At 37.5% G+C, this 21,051-nt stretch overlaps 3 protein-coding genes across 3 annotated transcripts; 1 reads left to right on the forward strand and 2 right to left on the reverse strand.

Annotated features, from left to right (window-relative positions):
- Positions 1 to 6,041: 6,041 nt before the first annotated feature.
- Positions 6,042 to 7,198, forward strand: GLRG_08055 (Mov34/MPN/PAD-1 family protein; the record flags this gene model as incomplete). The annotated part of the gene is made up of 3 exons (XM_008098740.1): positions 6,042 to 6,228; positions 6,293 to 6,564; positions 6,620 to 7,198. 3 exons carry the CDS (start codon positions 6,042 to 6,044, stop codon positions 7,196 to 7,198), a joined length of 1,038 nt encoding a protein of 345 aa, XP_008096931.1.
- A 240-nt stretch (positions 7,199 to 7,438) lies between these two features.
- GLRG_08056 (uncharacterized protein) lies at positions 7,439 to 8,305 on the reverse strand (the record flags this gene model as incomplete). The annotated part of the gene is made up of 1 exon (XM_008098741.1): positions 7,439 to 8,305. The coding sequence occupies one exon, from the start codon at positions 8,303 to 8,305 to the stop codon at positions 7,439 to 7,441; it is 867 nt and encodes a 288-aa protein (XP_008096932.1).
- Positions 8,306 to 8,795: 490 nt separating this feature from the next.
- GLRG_08057 (coproporphyrinogen III oxidase) lies at positions 8,796 to 10,119 on the reverse strand (the record flags this gene model as incomplete). Its single annotated transcript, XM_008098742.1, has 2 exons — positions 8,796 to 9,815; positions 9,913 to 10,119. 2 exons carry the CDS (start codon positions 10,117 to 10,119, stop codon positions 8,796 to 8,798), a joined length of 1,227 nt encoding a protein of 408 aa, XP_008096933.1.
- Between the last annotated feature and the right edge of the window lie 10,932 nt (positions 10,120 to 21,051).

A 21,051-nucleotide genomic window follows, 5' to 3' on the forward strand; every position in this document is an offset into this window, starting at 1 on the left:
GGCCGGTTCGTCACCCTTCTTGCAGTGACTTGGAGGTAAGGGAGCGAGGGGTTGCGTTCAGCCCCGCGCCCCCCCTCCTCCGAGCCGCTTCGCTACAGGTGACGGAGAGGGCCTGGAGAGACCGGGCAATAAGCTACATTACATCCCGTTACGCCAGCCACTAGGCAGTCCGAACGTCAAAAAGAGAGAAGGTGCCAGGGCCGAGTGTCTTGCCCACCCCGCCCGAGTAGCGATATTACCTTATCGGGGTGTGTACTAAAAATAAACATAAAATTACCTAAAGTCCTATAGCCTAAAATTATAACTATAGCTATATACCTTTATAATTAAACGCTATTAGCAGCTTAGGGGTAGAAATCCTTATATTAATTATTTTACTTATATTTTATACTTAATAAGCATACTAAGCCTTTACTAATAGTAAAGCTAGATCTTTTATATCTATAAGCCTATAGCTACTAAGCGTATATACTAATAGTAGACGTATAACTATTATAAAACTACTAGTAAAAGCTTACTGCCTATATATAGATTAGATTCCTTATTAGATATATATTTAGTAATTTATATTATATCTAGTATCTAGTATAAAATAAGGTCTTTACTATATGTAACGTAATATTTAATAAGAAATAAATCTTTAATAAATTAATAAACAGATTACTTAATAAGGTCTATAAAGCTAACCTTATAGTAATTTAATAATAAATTAATAAGCTAATAGCAGCTAGTAATTAATCCTTATTACATAAAGAAGCTAATAAAGAAATAGATAAAGTAATAGAACATACTAATATTACTTTACTAGGCGCTTTATAATTAGGTAACGTACTAGAATATCTATATAAGTAGGTAAAATTTACGCTTCTTCCTACTCTACTACTGTTACTACTAAGCGCCTTTTTTACAGCCTTTATAGATTTTAACGTAAGGGGTAGTAAAATAAGAACTAATAGCTTTAAATTAATTAATCTAACAGCTAATAGCTAAATAATTACTAATAGTAAAATAATTAATAAGTAAATACCTAAATTAATAGCTAATAGCCTATTAATTAATTTATTAATAGCCTATAGCCTATAAGCTAGTAACTTACTTAATTTATTAATAGCTAATAGCCTATAAGCTAGCGACTTACTAGGAACTAATAGTTTAAAGTAATAAGGATAGTAATCCCCTATACCTTATCTTATCCCTATATAATTAATTTATAAGACGTTACTAAGCGTAAAAAGGTGTTAAATTCCTAAGTAACTACAGCTAGCCTATTAGGTAATCTCTAGCTAGTAGTAACCTTATTTAAAGGCGTTATAAAAAGGCATTATCTTACTATATATATAGGTAGTTAGATTATGCTAAGGACTTTATTTAAGGCTACTTTCCTTATAGGGCTTACTTTATAGTAAAAGATTATAGACTATATATAAAGCAGCTTATAGGTAATAATATAGTTTAGTATATTATAAAGTTAACTAATAAGTAAAGATTACTACCTTTAGCTAAAGTGCGCCTAAGGCTACTTAATTAACTATATAACGCCTAATAGGTATAATAATTATAAAGACGTTACTAGTAAATTACTAGTATGTAATAAAGAAGTTACTAGACTTTATAGGCTAATAGGTATATATTAGAAGTTACTACACTTTTTACTAATTTATAGATAGTTAAAAGGCTACTTATATAAAAAGTAATTTAAAGACGCTAAAAAAGCGTATCTATATAGGTATAAAATATTAAAATCTTAGGTAATAGTGCTATAAGTAGTAGCTAAAGGGTATTAAATCCTTAGCTACTATTAGGTATATACCTATAAGCTTAATAAATATAGTTAATTAACTAAATTTAAAGTAAGACTTATAGTCTATAGTAACTAATAAGTAAAGGATCTATAAGATACCTATATAGCTATATTAGTAGGTATATTATTTAAAATACTTATAGTAATAGCTACTTACTTTAATCTAGAATTACTTTAATATAATATAGTAAATACGTTTATTTATACTACTATTAATAAGGTAGTATTTATAGAGATACCTTTAGGCTACTAAATCTCTAGCTAGATCCTCTAGCTACTAAAAGCGCTATATAGGCTTTAGTAATTACTACTACTATAGTAAAAGCACCTTAAAGAAGGACTTACTATATAAGGCTTTTACTAAGTGCCTAGTAAGAATTACTATTAGAAAAAGGATTATATTATATTCTTTTTCTATATTAATAACTATATATTAGCTTATTACTATATAGATAAAGTATAAGTAAGTAATAAGATAGTAGCTTTTTAGTAATAATACTACCTTAAAGGTAAAGGCCTGTTATAGTAGTTCCTTAGCCTTAAGGTAATTTATAACTAAAGTAACTGTTATTTTTAGCTCTTATAAGTAGTATTTTATAATAAAGTAACTAAACTACTATTAATAAATAAGAAATATAATAAATTATTACTTATAGTAAGGGCTAAGCTACTGCTTAGTAAATATATAGCCTTATTATAAGAGGTTAACTAATATTAAAAAAAGGTAAAAATAATCCTTTATATAGTAGTAATAACTTAGCTAGATATTACCTTTATAGCTAGCTAGCTTACTTACTTTAACTATAATCTAAATCTAGATTACTAAAAGGTAGTAAATTAAGTGCTTAGGTATCTTTATTAAACGTAGCACCTTTACCTTAAATATAAAGTAACACTAGGCAGTAAAAATAATATGTTAGAGGTTACTTTAGACACCTTATTTACTAATAACTTACTTAACTATTATAGCTTATAAGTATATACACTAAAGCTATTTAGAAGGCTTATTTTCTAGTAAGTAAATAAATAAGATATAGTAATAACGTTAACTACTAAGGCTAAATTACTAGCCCTATTATCTACTATAAAAGAGGCGCTTTTTACTAGTAGATTAATTACTACGCTAGGTATTTAACTATTAATATAAATAAGAACTAAATTATTACTTAATAAGTAGGTAGCTACTAAATAACTACTAACTATTTATATTAACTATAATAATACCTAGACTATTAGGCTTATTACTAAGGAGCTTATCTAACTATAGATAAGGCTATAATATATAGATATTTATAACTACTAGCTATAATAAGAAGTAGTAGTAGATTAGATTACTATTAAATACAAGAAGTCTACTAAATTAATAGCTAATAGATTAATAAAGGCGCTTAGCGCGCTATAATTTACTATATTTATAGCTTAATTAAATATAAGTAACTAACGCGTGCGCCTTAAAGTAAATTAATAGTAAGAATTAGCTAATAACAAAGTAAAGCTTTACTACTAGATAGAGGAGGAAAACGTATAAGATATTAAAGGATAATTAATAAATAAATAAGCTATATATAGAGGATATTTAGCGTAGGCTTTACAGTAATCAACTACGTTACTAGCGCTAAGGGGGTGTGTTAAATGTAGTAGAATTATATATAAATTAACTAGTAAATATACAGTTACCTTATAGCAAATTATTAGGGAATAGGCGGTAAATTAGCTTTACTTTTAGGGTAAGTCTACTAATAATATCGCTAGGATTAGCTAGGGATTTCCTAACTAAGAAATAGGGGGTTTTCCCTATTTCTATAGTAATTTACTATAGATATATAACATAATAGAATTAATTAAGTAACTATTATAATCCCTACAATTTAACATATCTCTTTTACTATAGCGTAAAGGGACCTTATGCTATTTTTTAACTTTATGTTCTTATTATAAAGTTATTATATAAGCGCTATAGACACTATACTATCTAGTTTATTTATTATAAGCTTAGATATATAAAGGGTTAGTGCTACCTTTTAATAGGTATATAGTAACTTAATATAATTAATTTAAGCTAAGGAGAGAAAGGGCTATTTTATAGTATGCCTTTATGTATATAGTATTTAAGTAGGTGCGCTAAGTAAGCGCAAACTAGTTATAGGTGCGTGCGCTATAATACGTTATAGTAGGCAAAGCCTTACTATACATACTATAGCTCTGGCCTGTAAAAATAGTACAGCCTGTAGCTAGAGTTTAACTAAGATATAGACTTAATGTACTTACCTATACGTATAGCAGAACAGACAATAGATATATACACAGCCTAGTTATATACTCTTGTTACTAGCTTCTTATATTTAACCTAATTATTCTCTTATAATTAGTAACCTAGATAAAGAAAGTAGTTCTTTATACTAAACCTCCTTAGTTATTTATTTTTTACTAACTTAAGAGAGCTCTTCTGCCTAAGGATCTTAGGTAATTTATATATAATAAACTAGATTATACCTATAAGCCCTAGGAATTAAAGGTAGAGGTTTTTAGGCTAGGATAGCTTTATTAACATACGTTTCTTACAGATAGTGTAGTGTTCCTAGGAATAGGTTTATGTTTATAACGCTAGCTAGCGGTAAACTACTTATAATATACTATTATAGTTCCTTCTACAGGGTTTAGATTATCCTCTACACTATTAATACTAAAAGTAATATCTTTTATAAAATCTTTTAAACACCGCAGGTTATATAGGCTTAGGCTTAGGTTATCTTTAGCATAGTATATTACGTACCTAGAGAAAACATACTGTTAACAAGACTGCCACTAGAATTAAGTCTTAGTTAAGCTTACTAGTTTTAAAGATTAACGATACGCCTATATTATCTTAATAAATTATCTATTAGCTGCCTAAATACAGTAGAATTATTAATCCCCTCCTTACACTGTTCAGAGCCTTTCTCTCTCCCTTAGCAGAAAAACTTATTAGCGCTCTTTCTAGGTAGCATAACAGCTGCTACAAAGGATTCTAAATTAAGATAAAAAGCATTTACTAAGAAAGCTAGGTAAGACAAATATATAGGTAGTATTATGTAATAGGAAGGAGGGAGGACATAAGTGTAAGTAATTATAACTTTATAACTAACTTACGTAGTCAGCTTCTAGCAGTAAAGGAGACAGAAGCAAGCTAATATATATAAACATCTTATAAGAGCTAGGTAACAGGCGCCTAGATATTAAGGTAACTAAGAGCTAGGTTACTTGCCTGAACCTGCACTTATCCTGTCTCCTGGAGGTGGTAGCTAAGTCCCTGTCTATAGTTAAAGTCACATAAAGTTGACGATCTGGAGGAACAGCGAGGCGGTGTTGAAATTTGAGTGGACGGTTGGATGCGTCCTCGAGGAGGGGGTGATTGAGGTGATTTGTATCCTGAGCAGCACTGAGCACAGGTGATGCGAACCTGAGCAAGAGCGGCGATGCTGACTAACCTAGCTGGGACACAGCGGCCTCAGGTTTCGTGCACGGCTACCTAGTAATCCTGCGAGCTAGGTAGCTTGCGGATAAAGAACGGCGTTAGAGGCTCTTCGAAGATGCCCCCCCCCGGCACACCAGATAGTACGCCTTCTTGGGATGAGGTCACTGGGTCAGGCCTTTTGTGGTTGGCTTCCACCACTGCAATTCGGGGTGCTTTTGGTGCCATTCAGGGCGACATGTGAGTCTCTCGGGGTGGTCCCAGTTACCCGCAATCCTCCGAACACCTCAATGGCTTCGTGTTCGGCTAACATTTGTCAATTGTTCCAGACGGAAGTAAGGTTCGGCATCAACTCTGGTGGCTCCTTGCTCAGTCGTGCCAGGTCCTCCAACTGGCAGCCCTGGGCGCCTCTTCAGTGCACCTATGCCTAGTACTTGACGATGACTAAGTGTTCGAGAATCTCTTGCACTCTGTGCCGGTGTGGCGCTATACTGGGTGTGGCTGATGAATTTGTCCTGCTTTCGGAGGAGGGAATTCGTATTGTGGCTCTGCCATGCTGACTTATCTTATAAGAGCACCACGTGATCTTGCGAGGCTCGAGCTTTGCTTGCACCTAAGCTCGATTCGTAGCTAAGCTGGGCGGAAGGCAGCCTTAGCAGTTACGATACCACCACCACTACCTTGCAACACCACTACAAACCAAACCCACCGCCCTCTCGCCGACCCTCCTCCATCTCTTCACGAACCCGAACTCAATCGACCTCCCGAAGCTACGAAAACACCCCTATCATGCCTGCCACCACCGCAGAGACTCTGTCTCTCGTCCAACGGAATGTCTCCGTTGCCCCTCTCGTGCTTCTTTCCGTTGTCGACCACTACAACCGTGCAGTAGTCAAGGGATCCAAACGGAGAGTGGTGGGTGTCCTCCTGGGTTCAAATGACGGCAACAACGTCCGCGTATCCAACAGCTTCGCAGGTATGCGCGCTTGCCGGTTTGGGAACAATCAGACCGTCTCTACAAGGCTAATCGACTGTTACAGTGCCCTTCGAGGAGGATGACAAGGACCCCTCAGTATGGTTCTTGGACCACAACTATGTTGAGGGGATGAACGACATGTTCAAGAAGGTCAATGCGAGGGAAAAGCTGATCGGCTGGTATCACTCCGGCCCCAAGCTGCGGGCGTCCGATCTTGAGATCAACGAGCTGTTTAAGCGCTACAACCCCAACCCTCTCCTAGTCATTATCGACGTCCAGCCAAAGGAGGCAGGTGTACCGACGGATGCATACTTCGCTGTGGAGGAGATCAAGGATGTGAGTTCTACATTGTTGCGCAACCAGAGTCCTGGGCTGACCATGATAACTGCAGGATGGCACCACCACGTCACGAACCTTCGTCCATACCCCGTCGATCATCGAGGCAGAGGAAGCAGAGGAAATTGGTGTCGAGCATCTTCTCCGCGACATTCGCGACGTTGCAGTCGGAACCCTTTCGACGAGAATAACAAACCAGCTTCAGTCTCTCCAGGGACTACACCTGCGTCTCCGTGATATTGGCGCCTACCTCCAGAAGGTCCTCGAGGGCCAGCTGCCCGTCAACCACGCCATCCTGGGCAACCTTCAGGACGTTTTCAACCTTCTGCCTAACCTTTCTACGCCAAAGGGCGATGGAAAATCGAGCGGCGGCGAACTCTCCCACGCCATGAGCATCAAGACCAATGACCAGCTCATGGCCATCTACTTGAGCAGTCTGATCCGCGCCATTACAGCCTTCCACGACCTTATTGAGAACAAGATTCAGAACCGGCAACAGGCAGAAGAGAAGGAGGCCAAGAAGGATGAGGCGAACGGCAAGGACGAGAAGAAGGATGAGAAGGCGAACGGTGTCAACAGCGAGAACAAGGAGACCTCTGACAAGGACAAGGAGGCCAAGGAGAAGAAGAAATAGAAGACCATGTGGCGTAGCGCACCGGGGGAACACACACAACACTCACACGCGGAAACCGATACCCGCGATAGACATTAGGGCATGGGCATGGGCATGTCATGATATCTCGGCGTCCAGGAGGCCAGGCCAGGGGGGGATGGACATATTCGCAAGAGAAGAGTATGCCTTGTACAATGACAGTATGTTTTGGCTGATGATTCTGAGCTGTTAATCACTTTTTTCGTTGCTCTCGTGATCACGCTAGGTCTCGGAAACCAACCCCGCCATCTCCTCCCTACTGACTCTCTTCTCGGTGACATATTTTCCCAGCTCATCTCCCCACTGCTCAGATAGCAGACAAGCAAGCAAGTGCTTGCAGCACGGCACATCGCCGCTATCTATTCCATCCAGACTTAGTCCTCCAAACTGCCAGCCGCCCATTCCGCCCATTCCGCCCTCGTTGGAGTCATCATCCGCATCGGCGCCCTTGATCTCATCCTCGAAGACATCTCCCGCTATAGCAGCGCTAGCAGGAAATGCTTCGAAGGCAAAGTTGGCGCACGTGCAATTCCAGGCGTCGAGCCGGACGAGGTACGTCGTTGAAGCCGAAGCTGACGTCGCAACGGCGTAGTTTCGGCGGGTCATTGTCGAAGCCAAGGAACGGACGAGGTGGAATGCCGCCGAAGACGATCGGGGCACTTTTTGGGGATGCGGAGAGTCTTGAGAAGAGAGGGGTGTTGAGGGCCGTTGTGCATCGGCGGCGCCAGCGTTGTGGGCGCGCTCGGGCGAGCGGCGGTGGTGAGCGGGTGCGGGGTCGGCGGGGTCGTCCCCCCCGCGCCCGCGCCCGCTGGGCGAAGCCGGTTCCGGCACCACGCGCGTGACGAGGTTGCGGTCCAGAAGGTCCAGCGCCGGGAGCACTAGTGATGGAAAGAGGACGTGGAGGGTGGCAAGAAGTGTGCGGTGGGACTGCGGCAGCGACCTGAGCGGGTTTTGCGCGCCGTCTGTTGTGACCGTGTTTGGCGACGGTGGCGGGAGAGAGGCCGATGTGAGGGAGTTGATGAGATTTGTGATGACGACCCGGGGCGCGGGGAGGCAATCTGGGTGCGATGATGTTTGTAATAATGACATTCTGGTCGCCCTGGTGGTTTTCTCAATGGTTTGTAGGTAGTGTGTAACGAGGAAGTTGGTTTGAAGTTCATGAGTGTGGGGGCGATGAAATCGACTACGAGCATATAGTATAGACTGGACTCGGATGTGCCTCGATGAGACGATGTCCCACCCTGTGCCTTTTGTTGCCGACCATTAGAAGTTTGGAGGAGATTCCAAACGGCATTTGTCACCGAAGCCTCATCCTCATCCTCGAACTTGTTCACGAGATAATGGTCATGTCTCGAGTCTCAACAGAGCATCTTCAGTGCACAGATCGACTAAGCTAAAATAAAACAAAGTGTGAATAAGAAAAAGGAAAAAAAGGGCTCTTTGCGAGTTTTGCCGCCTCAAGGCTTTTGTCTAATCGCATTATGTTCGCCGCAAAAAAAGGCATCATAGTACAGCTAACATTCGCTCTATCCGTTGCTGCATATCCGGTATTCCCCCCGCCCTATTATCTGGGTTCGCTCTACACCCACTCCTTAGGGGCCTTGAGCACATCCACCAGACGCTGCTCTCGGCTCTTGGGCTCGGGCTCATGCATGTACTTCCAGCTCGCCGTCAGGGGCAAGCTCATCAGTATACTCTCGACCCGTGAGCCAGGAGTGTTGAGGCCGAAGGCGGTACCGCGGTCGTGGACCAGGTTGAACTCGACATACTTGCCGCGGCGGATCTGCTGCCAGTCCTTCTCCGCCTCGTTGAATGGCATGTCCTTGCGCTTCTCAAGGATGGGGAGGTAGCCCGGCAGGAAAGACTTGAGGCAGTCCTGGATAAAGGCGAAGGTGTTCTCGCGGTCTTTCTCGGTCTCATCGAGGTCGTCGAAGAAGATGCCGCCGATTCCGCGGCACTCGCCACGGTGCTTGTTATAAAAGTACTCGTCGCACCACTTCTTGAAGCGCGGGTAGTAGCTCTTGTCGTGCGCGTCGCACGTCTCCTTGAGCGTCTTGTGGAAATGCACGGCGTCCTCATCGAACAGGTAGGAGGGGGTCAAGTCGCTGCCGCCGCCGAACCACCAGGCCTGCGGGGTGCCGTCAGGGTTCGATGTCTCAAAATAGCGGTAGTTGAGGTGGACAGTCGGGGCCATGGGATTTTTGGGGTGCAGGACCATGCTGAGGCCGGCGGCGAAGAAGGGCAAGGAGTCGACGTCGGCGTCGAGGTTCTTGTGGTTCACGCGCATCTTGGCGATGGCGGGCTTAGGGAGCGTGCCGTAGACAACGGACACACCGACGCCGCCCTTCTCGAAAACGTTGCCATCCTGGAGCACGCAGGTGATGCCGCCGCCGCCCTCCTTACGACTCCATTCATCTCTGCGGAACTTTCCCCCGTCAACCTTCTCGAGCTCCTTGACGATGATCTGCTGCTGCTCCTTGATGAACTTCTCCATGCGCAAGCGCATGGGTGAGTCGGCGGTGATCTCGGCGTCCTGCTTGGTCAGGGCATCGCGCTCGGCCAGGGTTGGAGGGTCGAGTTGGAACGGTTCCTGGACAGCCTTGATCGGGCAAGAGTTGTTAGCATTCTGAAAAGCTTAGCGGGGATGCAAGTATGCTAGCAAGGGCGCTGGCATCGGTAAGTAGGAACTGCAGTACCATCTTGTAGGCGAGAGGTGCTGCAGCGGCAAGGCCAATTGCTCCAATGAGAAATGCGCCGGACGAATGACTCTTGAATTGAGACTTTGAGGAGGATGAGACGAGTCTGCGACCCAATTGCAGCTGCTGCTGGTTGGTGATGGCGATCCTGGTCCGGGAGCTGCTGAGTTGTGCGAGCAATCTGTGCGTATGCCTTGTGAAAGCCATGGTGGGCAATTGATATAAATACTAACTATAACGGAACAATAAAGGGCAAAATGAGTGACTCGAGTAATGACCGAAAGATCGGACGATCCTTCTCATGCGAGAAGCATAAGACCACTGGGAGGCAGGCAATCGTGGACTGACTAGATGTCGTTCGAGCCAGTCAGGCCAGCTGTAAAAGTAAATTCCGAAATCGTTCCACGTTCAATGGGCGGAGCCCCCTGCCTCGGAAGCGATGGGTGCAGAGCTAGACCGTCCGGTTGGGAGGTGGGGGGGTGAGTACCTAGTGCATTGCCGCCGAACGCCGGAGACACTGCGTTGCCATGCCCCTGTACCTGCGGTCGCTGTTGTGCCTGAGGTGCGCCCCCAGAATCTGTACTTCGTCTTTGCTCGCCCAGCCCTGTAATGTCACTCACCCCTTCATACTACCTAGGGAGGCACTCGGGTGACAAAAAACAGGATACCTTTTTCCAACACCACCAAAACACCACAACTTCCAGCAATTCAATACCCCGTCCAAAGTGGGCAAAAGGCTCTTTTTTTTCTGCCATTGGTATTTTTGACCTCGAGAAACTAGTGAGCGACTCGTAATTGTGCCTTTTTAGGTTTATCAAGAGCTGGGTGGCCTATCGCGACGGTGGTGGTAGTAGTGGTAGGTAGGTAAAAGGTATCCTGTTTTTTGTCACCCGAGTGGGAGGTACGGTGCTGTGAATACCAGGACAATGGATCTTCGAGGAACAACATAAATGACGGAAAAGGAGGTCGAATGAACCGCATGGCGATCCTTGACCAGATCCTCTTACCAATTGCATGCAAACTTGGCCTTGCCACTCTTCCAGGCAAAGTAACTTCCAAACCTCCCCGCTGGTGACCAAAGCCTTCCACCTACCCATCTTGTCTGCTCTGCAATATTTTCAGTGTCTTTTACCTCGCAACTAGGTTTTTAACAAGACCATGAGTGGAACAAAGTCTGTATCCGGGATCTTGATCAAAGTACAGGTATCCCAAGGACGGTTATCGAAGGCCCAGAATGTAGCACCTTATGTCAGCTGGGTCGATTAGGCCACTGAGTCCCTGTGGTCAATCAATGTCACACACCATACGCCGCCGCGAGTGTCTATCAGGCTTAGGCTCTGATCGGCGACGGTGGGAAAGTTGGATAACAGCCCGTACCTCGAATAAGAGCTACTTTTCGATTAGCTAAGCAACCCAAAGTGAAACCTTGGCCCGCAAGATGTACCGTCGCCATCCTTGTGCCCGATTACTCACCTGACCGCCTTCCTTTTGCCGCCAGAAATAAGCTCTATTACCCCCTCCTAGTAATACTGTTAATACTATACTTTATAGGTAATAAGTAAAGTTATCTTTATTATTATTATCTTTCTTATTAAATACTATAATAGATAACTAGTAGGGAAAAAAAGGCTTATTAGTTAGTAATAATAGTATTATTATTACTATACTTATTATTAAAGACTTAACTAAAAGCGTGGCGCTATAGCTAAAGAGGTTAAGAGTTATATAGCTAGGTCTAAGTAATAAGGGTAAAGTTATACCTTCTTTAGTTAATAAAGGTATAAGTATATAACTATCTATTAGAAATATTAGCTAAGCTAAAAAAAGGGCTTATACGCTATAAAATACTAACTTAACCTACTGCTTTATAACTAAGCTTATTATCTTTTACTAAAGCTATAAGCTAAATACTTATAGGGTAGCTACGTAAAAGCTAATCTTTAATAAGCTTATAAGGTAAATAATTTATACTACTAGTTTTATAATACTATAATAAGTAAGTAGGTAGGTAATAAGTATAACGTTAAGAGGAAGAGGTATAATACCTAGGTAAGTATTACTTATAAATTAGGTAATACTTTTACTAATAATAGTAAAGTTCTTTACGCTAAAGAGGCTAAAGAAGCCTTTCTTACTAACTACCTAGGGTGTAAATAGGTATTTAAAAAAGGGATAAGGCTACTAGGCCTATACTATAAGATATAAAGCTACGTATATAGTAAAAATAAGAATATTTAGTTAATAAATAAGTTAGTATAGGCAGTAGATTCTTTAGGTAAAAAAGAAGGTATTAATAATAAGAAGGAAGACACTATTAATAATTATATATTATTAAATTAGCCTAGTTAAGTATTACTATTATTAGGATTAATAGACCTTACCTTAAGCCTAATTTAGTAGTAATAGTTACTACTATCTCTATTTCTATTAGTTTAAAAGTAAGGCAGAGCTCTCTTAGGCGCTAAAGCTAATATATATATATAAGCTAGTCACTATAGTAATTTTAGTATAAAGTAAGGTAACTAAGTATTAATAAGCTAAAAGGGGGGCTAATATAAGAAGAGGTTAAGATAAAGGCTAAGATACGCCGCGCGTAGGCTAACTTAGTAAGGTTTAATAAGGAGGTAGATCTTATAGTATATCTTACTATATTAGTAGCGTTAGTAATAAAGTTAGAGAGGTTACTTATATTATAAGCAGTATATTAGAACTCCTTACTAAATAACTAGTTAAAAAAGGCGTATATTACTAGCGTTACAGCCTAGTAAACAAAAAGTTAAAAAAAGGTAGTTAGATAAGTTAAAAAAAAGAAGTTAGATAGGTTAAAAAAAAGGTAGTTAGATAGGTTAAATAGTTACTAGTTATTAATATTTTTTTACTTACTATAGTATATAAAAAAAACTATACTTTTTTACCTTTTTACTTACTACTATTACTATAACTCCTTTACTATCTACTAGTAAATAATAACCTGTTAGCACAACAGGTAAGCTAGTCTCTTAGATAGAGAATTCTAGCTTAGGAGAATATAAGAGAGTATATCTCTTATATAAAGATATATCCTATAGAAGCAAGAATATAGGATAAAAGGGAGATATAAATACTTATACCTAGGGTAGATAAATAGAGGAGATAAGGATATATAGTTAAAAGAGAGTATAGTAGTTAGATTATTAACTATTTGCTTGCTTAGAGAGAGAAGGAAAGGAAACTAGAAATAGGAATAATTCCAGCCCTTATATAGACCTATACAGCTTACTAGAATATTCCATACTTACGTAAGCTGCTTATAAATCAACCCTTAGTTACGTAACATAATAACCTTAAGTAAATAACCCTAACTTAAAACAATAACCTTATAGGAATAACAGAGGTAGAAGGTAGGATCTGGAGAGATCTTGGACATTCTAGTACCTTCTCTAATCTTTAGTTAATTACGTAATTAGACATGCTTACGTAATTAATATATATATTAATCTACTAAGTAAGTAGATTATAAATATATATATCTTATATATATATAACCTCTATAATAGAGGAAATATAAGATAAAGAAGTATAAGAATACTTAGAGATATTCTTACTTCTAATACTCCCTCTTTTGCTCTATTATAGAGTAAAAGTGGTTAAGTGAAAAGAGTTACCCTGGAGTTGCGCAGTAGCGTATAGGGTAAATATTAATAAGTATAATAACTTATTAATAAAAAATCCTAATAATAGTAGGAAAAATATACTATATATATAGGTATATTATATAGGCTTATTATTGTTAAATAGGCCTATAAGCTTAACAAATTCTTGAAATTTAACCCTAGGAAGGGGTTTTGTTAAGCTATCTACAGGCATAGAAGAAGTAGGAATATATTCTACTTCTATATTGCCATTTTCGACTTCTTAACGAGTATAGTAGTAGTATAAGGCAGTATGCTTATTCCTCTGATGATATTCAGGGTTATAGGCTAAGCTTAAGGCTGCATTATTATCTGTTTTAATATTTATAGGGGTTATATTATACCCTATTTCAGATAATAAGCCTTTTAGCCAGACTGCCTCCCTAATAGCTTCCTGTAGGCCATTAAATTCAGCCTTAGTAGTAGATAGGGATATAGTTAACTGTTTTTTAGATTTCCAACTAATAGGACCCCCTAATAAGGTAAAGATATAACCAGAAGTAGATTTTCTAGTTTCTTTACAACTTGCCTAGTTAGAATTAGTATATCCTACTAGATTAAGGGTATTATTAGAGTTATTAATATCTATATTACCTTAATAGGTAATATTATAATTAATAGTCTCTTTTAAATATTTTAAAATACCCTTTCCTTGCTTAAGTAGGAATTCTGTTAGGTTATGGAGGTAACGAGAGGTAAAGGATACGCTATAGGCTATATCAGGCCTAGTCATAAACATAGCGTATATAAGGGAACCTATAAGGCGTTAATATTCCTTTAATAGGTCCTTAGAAGGAGTATAACCTTCTAATTTGTTACCTAGAGGGCTACTTAATATACCTAGAGATATAGGTATATTGTTTCCTTTTGCTTCTAGTAGATTAAATCTTTCTAGAAGTTGTTAGATATAATGGGCTTAAGAGATAGTTATAGATCTTCTAGATCTATCTCTTGTTATATAAAGCCCTAGAAATTTAGAAACTTCACCTAGGTCTTAAATCTCTATATATTTAGAGATTTTACCCTTTATATTTTCTATATACTTAATATCTTTATTCAGTATAAGAAAATCATTAACATGGGTAATAATATAACAAGGATTATTTTTATCCTAGTTATAATAGGTGGCTTCGTTAGATTTTAAAGATATAAAACCTATATCTTTTAATATAGATTTAATCTTTAACTGCCACTGTCTAGGAGCTTGTTTAAGGCTATATAAAGCCTTTAAAAGTAATAATATCTGATTCTTATTATTTTCCTAATTTATAGTATTTAAATTAGGGTATTTATTAAAGAAATCAGATAAAGGGATATTAGAAGGGTCTATATATACCTCTTCTTCTAAATCCCTATATAGAAAGGCTCTAACAATATTAATTTGTTGGATTTCCCAATCTAAGGCTGCTGCTATAGCTAATAGTACCCTATAAGTAGTAGGGTTACTACCTGCAGCAAAGGTTTAAAAGTAATCCAGCCTATATTTTTACTAGAAACCTCTAACACATAATCAGGCCTTATATTTATCAATATTACCGTTAATATTCAATTTTTTCTTAAAGACCCATTTAGCAGTTAAAGGTACCCTAGAAGACTTATATGCTTCATTAGGTTCTACTGCTTTTAAAGTGCCTCTTTGGATAATAGTAGCTAATTCTTTATATATAGCTTCTAACCAGAGGTCTTTTTCAGGTCCTTCTAGAGCTTGTTTTAAAGTAGTAGGCTCTAGAGGTTTAATACTATAGTTATATTCTATAGTATTATTATAGGCCTTATATTTATCTTTTTCTTCTTTAGATATAGAAGGTATTCTAACTTCTATATTAGAAGAAGGAATAATTTCTTTATTTATAGAAGTACTAGAAGGAATAGTAGTTTTTTCTCCCTCTCTTATAGTACTTTCTATAAATTTAATATGTGAAGTCCTTACTATAGAGGACCTATAAGGCCTAGAAGGGATATATATAGTATATATATTATTTCCTTCTGTAGATAAATAAATACCCTCTTCTGTATAGGTATTTAATTTATCTAACTGAATACGCCTTTCCTTAGGTCTATAAATTAAGACCTTAGAGCCTATTTTCTTTAATTTAGATAAATCTAGCTTATTATCCTTATTAGGATAAAAATAGTCTAGAAAGGCCTCTATAGGGGTCTTTTCTAGTCTTCTTATAGCAGTATAATTTAATAACTTAGTAGTTTCTTTAAGAATAATATCCCATAGAAACTTAGGTAAGTTATTTGCTGCTATAATAGTCCTAGATTTATCTAGAATAGCTCTATTAGATCTTTCTGCTATTCCATTTTGCTCTGGTGTATAAGGCGTAGAGGGTTCTAATATAATCCCTCTTTCTTTAATATAGGTAGATAATTCTCCTATATTAAATTCAGTTCCGTTATCTAAGCGTAGACGCTTAGGATAATTATACCCCTGATTTTTATAATATTCTAGCTTATTTTTTAAGATATTAATTATATCTTCTTTATTCTTAGAGAATTTAATATCTCTAAGGCTAGAATAATCATCTGTAAATGGAATAGCGTAGTTATATCTATTAATAGATATAGGGGTGATTTTAAGAGTATCTATACATACTCTTTCTAAGGGAAAAGTAGCTCTATTATAGTTAATTTTAGGCTGTTGCCTAGTTAACTTAGAGCTTATACAGTTAGGACAGTATAGGTCCTCTTCCTTTAATTTTTCTAAAGGAATTCCCTTAGTTAACTTAGCTATTTTAACTAAGTAAGGATAAGAAGGATAACCTAATTTTTTTGATGCTATTCTTCTGTTATAGTAAATACCTCTTCTTTTTCTTGATTTATAGAGGTATTATCTTCTATATTAGAAGATATATTTTCTCTAGTATTTTCTAGAGATAAAGAAGGGCTATTATCTTCTATATTATATAGAAGATTATTTTTAGGAGTATAAGCAATATTTAAGTAGAAACCTCTTTTTGCTATATTAATATTAGCAAAAGGTTCTCTATTGCTATCATATAGATTCTAGTTAATAAGGAATCCACCTCCTTTATAGTGTAATAGGCCTGAAAATATAGATATAGGAAATTCTGGTATATATAAGGTATTTTTTAACCTTATATAATTAATTTCCCCCTTAAAGTAAATAGGAAGTAAAATAGTTCCTATTCCTTTAGGTTTAACAGGTCCTACACCTGTATTAACTATAGGAATATTTTCCTTAGTTAATAGGTCTAAATAAAAGTCCTTACTATTTAATATATGGACTGTAGAACCTGTATTATATAACTATTTATTTCTTTGATTTAAATGGTAAAGATAGGCCTTATAAGTGTAATATTTGCCTTCTTGGTTACCCTCTGATTCTAGAGGCTGGTTGGCTTGTTGGTTTATAGTGAAAGTTGCCTTTTCTTTGCCTTTAAAAGGCTGTAGGTTTAAATCTGGGTTATTAACCTTTTCTTTAGGTCTTTTATACCCTTTATTTCCCTACTTATAAGGTTTTTTATCCTTATTAAAGGGATTCTTATATTCTTTAGTAGAATTACCCTTATTAGAAGGGTTATTATTTCTACTATAATTATTAGATATAGGCGTATTATTTTTACGCTAGTTTTTGTCTAATATATCGTTAATAAGGGCTTCTAGAGAAGGAGGCTCTTTAGTTCTTAAAGCACTTCTCTGTCTTTCTGCCTAAACAGGAAAATAGCTACTTAAAGCAGCTATAAAGACCGTTTTTTAGTCTATATCTTCTATTTTAGCCCCTACGTTATTTAATTTAGAGATATAACCTTTAAAAGAGCTAATAAACTTATTTAAAGTATTATAATTCTCTAATTTAATAGCGTGAAATTCTAAGTATAATTATTGCCTTAGAATAGGGCCTGTTCCCTTGTAGGATGATTTTAGTATATTTAAAGTATCCTTAGGATCCTTTAAATCAAATACTAAAGATAAGGGATCTTTTTAAAGATTCTGCCTTATAATTAATAAGGCTTATGTTTTTTGTTCTTTAGAGATATCCTTATATCTTATCTCTTCTTTAAAATAAGTATTAAGCTTTAATAGCTTAAAAAAGAGATAAATAGAAGTAATCTAGGAATTCTAATTCTTTGTACCCTGGAGACGTTGTTCTGGAGGTAATAAACAGCCTGTAGTAGCCTTAATAATATCTGCTATTTTTTCTAGTATTTTACTAGATTTAAATAGGTATTCTTATAACCTATAGAGGTCTTACTCTTTCTACCTCTTTATAAATATATATCTTTATATATATAAGATATATAGGCGGCTAGAGGATTTTATAGCTGCTATTAAGACTTATGCTACCTCTTAGATAAAGGACCTTATGCTGCCTATAGTAGGACTTATACTGCCTTTATCTATAGTAGATATTTAATACTTCTTTTAGTTATAAGAGATACTAAGGGCTTACTCTTTCTGCCTTAATATTCTTATAAAGAAAAAATAGTATAAGGGATCTACTTTATAGATAGATAAATAAATAGGCTACTTAAGAGTATATATAACTCTTATAGTAATAAAGATACCCTAGGTATATTACCTAGGCTTATAACCTGTTAGCACAACAGATAAGCTAGTCTCTTAGATAGAGAATTCTAGCTTAGGAGAATATAAGAGAGTATATCTCTTATATAAAGATATATCCTATAGAAGCAAGAATATAGGATAAAAGGGAGATATAAATACTTATACCTAGGGTAGATAAATAGAGGAGATAAGGATATATAGTTAAAAGAGAGTATAGTAGTTAGATTATTAACTATTTGCTTACTTAGAGAGAGAAGGAAAGGAAACTAGAAACAGGAATAATTCTAGCCCTTATATAGACCTATACAGCTTACTAGAATATTCCATACTTACGTAAGCTGCTTATAAATCAACCCTTAGTTGCGTAACATAATAACCTTAAGTAAATAACCCTAACTTAAAACAATAACCTTATAGGAATAACAGAGGTAGAAGGTAGGATCTGGAGAGATCTTGGACATTCTAGTACCTTCTCCAATCTTCGGTTGATTACGTAATCAGACATGCTTACGTAATCAATATATATATTAATCTACTAAGTAAGTAGATTATAAATATATATATCTTATATATATATAACCTCTATAATAGAGGAAATATAAGATAAAGAAGTATAAGAATACTTAGAGATATTCTTACTTCTAATATAACCTTACTTTACTTTTTATATAACTAGTTAGCCTTACTTCTTATTATAATAATATTAACTTTATTAGGTATTTCCTTTTATTAACATCTTTTTTTATAATAATAAATAAGGAAGTTATATAAGGCTATAACTATATATATAATTTTTACTTAGGTTATAATCTTATACTTTAGCGCCTGCCTACTAAGAATCTACTACTTCTTTTTTAACTAGCTAAAGACCTACTTAACTATAACGTAAAGATAACTATAGCGTAAGTTATATAGCTCCTCTACTGTTTCTAGTAGTTACCTAGAATCTCTTTAGTCTTATAGATAATAACGTATTTAATTATAAGGAAGTATAATACCGCTTTATTTACTAAACCTAGTATCTACTAAGAAATATTAACCCCTTAGGACACTAAATCCTCTGTTAAAGGCGTAAGAGATTAGGCTTATATTATAGATTAATCCTTTAGCCCTAGTAAGCATGTATAAGAAGCTCTTATTAAAATAGACTACTATAAAGACATTTTATAAAACAGTACCCTTATAACTTTACTACGTAAATTATTTATTATCTAGGAGGTATATAGGTATTAAGGTCCTATTAATAGCGCTTATATAGCTAGTAAATTCTTTTTACTTTTTGTTAGTCTCTACTTTAAGTAAGACTTTACCTTCTAATAGCCTTTTTATATACGTCTTATAGAGGGTAATAAGGTATAGTATAACCTTATTAAACACTAGTAAGATAGTTAACTAGCTAACCTTAAAGAAGTAACTAGTTATTTACTATAACGCCTAAATTATAAAGATAAATAGATAGATAAGCACCTTCTGCTTAACTATTAACTATTATAATAACTATAGCGGTATGTTATCTTATAGCTACCTTATAAGTACGTAAAACTATCTTTTACTTATTTAAAAGGTATTATAAAAGTAATAATATAACCTATTAAGTAACTACTAGTAAAGTCTTTACGCCTTTATTACGCTACCTTTATTAATAACCTCTTTTTTAGCTACTAGTTAGCTATAGTTAGATATAGTTATAATAGGTATAATAGAGGCTATAGTAAGCACTAACAGTTAGGTGTAATCTATTATAAAGTGCCTACTAACTAAGGTTTTACTATAATAGATAACAGTTAGATTTATTATAGGCAACTTATAAGGCCTTTATAACAAAATAGGTAGTAGTAGGGTAGTTATATAACATTTCCCCTCTTTTTAGGCAGCAGAAAGTGAATTCTATCTAGGTATGTGGTGAAATGGTAAGGTTTCTTATAGGCAAACTCTGCTAATGAAAAAGGGGCCTTTTTTAGCCTAGCGCTGCATTTATTCGGTTTCTGACTAATATTTCCCCTCACGTTATCCAAGTTGACGAGTTATCCAACACTTCCGCTGTCGCCGATCAGAGCCTTACTCACCTCTTACAGGGGATGAATGACGTCAAGGCGAGGATGCCGGATAAGGTATTGTAGCATCTCGTCCAGAGCTGACAATGCACATCAAGCAGTTTAACAATTTTACGAAGCACAGACAAAAGCAGTTGCGTGCACGTATCAGGAGGTCGCATGCTCCGTGATCCCGTGAGTCTCTTCAGCAATTTCAGTCGAGAAATGCAGCACAAAGAGCCAGTGTGCCAGGGCCTCCTGTGACTCAAAGGCCGGAGCCAGAAGGCGTGACAGACTGCCAGACTGTGTCAAGTGGCTGCGTCGTTGGTCACCTGCGCCTGCACCGGCCTGGTTGGGCTAGCTGGGATGATATCGGTGTCTTGCCCCGCTCCGATAATCCGATAAGGATAAGGTCGGGAAGTGAGGTTGAGGATAAGGAGGGGAAGAGAAGGAGGGGGCGTGGGGTTCCGCACTCTGCCCGGCTTAGTCATGTTGTCGCTCCAGTTCCGGCAAAGTACCCTCCCAGCCGCAGCACACCGTGAGGGTACCTACCTACCTAGCTTCCTAGCCTTTCTGGGCACGCAAGCCAGCCAACCAACCACCCGCCTGCCTGGCGCGCCTGAGCCACCCAGACACACCTTCAGTCAGTGACCGCCCATTCCCATGTCTGACCCCAAGGCACCCCAAGCCAAAGCAGGCGGCAACCTATCCGTCCTTCTTCTGCCTTCGCAAACGAGCCCCTCGTCACCTAAACTCTCCCTTCTACATACTCCGGCCCAAGCAATTACCACTGTCGACGGACATTTCGCCATCTATATCTTGACCGCCACCTAACTCTGCAGGAGCAGCCCATCCACAGAACCACAACACACTTTCCCATCGTCCACCCACAACCCGTCATC

The sequence above is a fragment of the Colletotrichum graminicola genome (genome assembly GCF_000149035.1).
Source record: "Colletotrichum graminicola M1.001 genomic scaffold supercont1.36, whole genome shotgun sequence".
Lineage (NCBI taxonomy): Eukaryota > Fungi > Ascomycota > Sordariomycetes > Glomerellales > Glomerellaceae > Colletotrichum > Colletotrichum graminicola.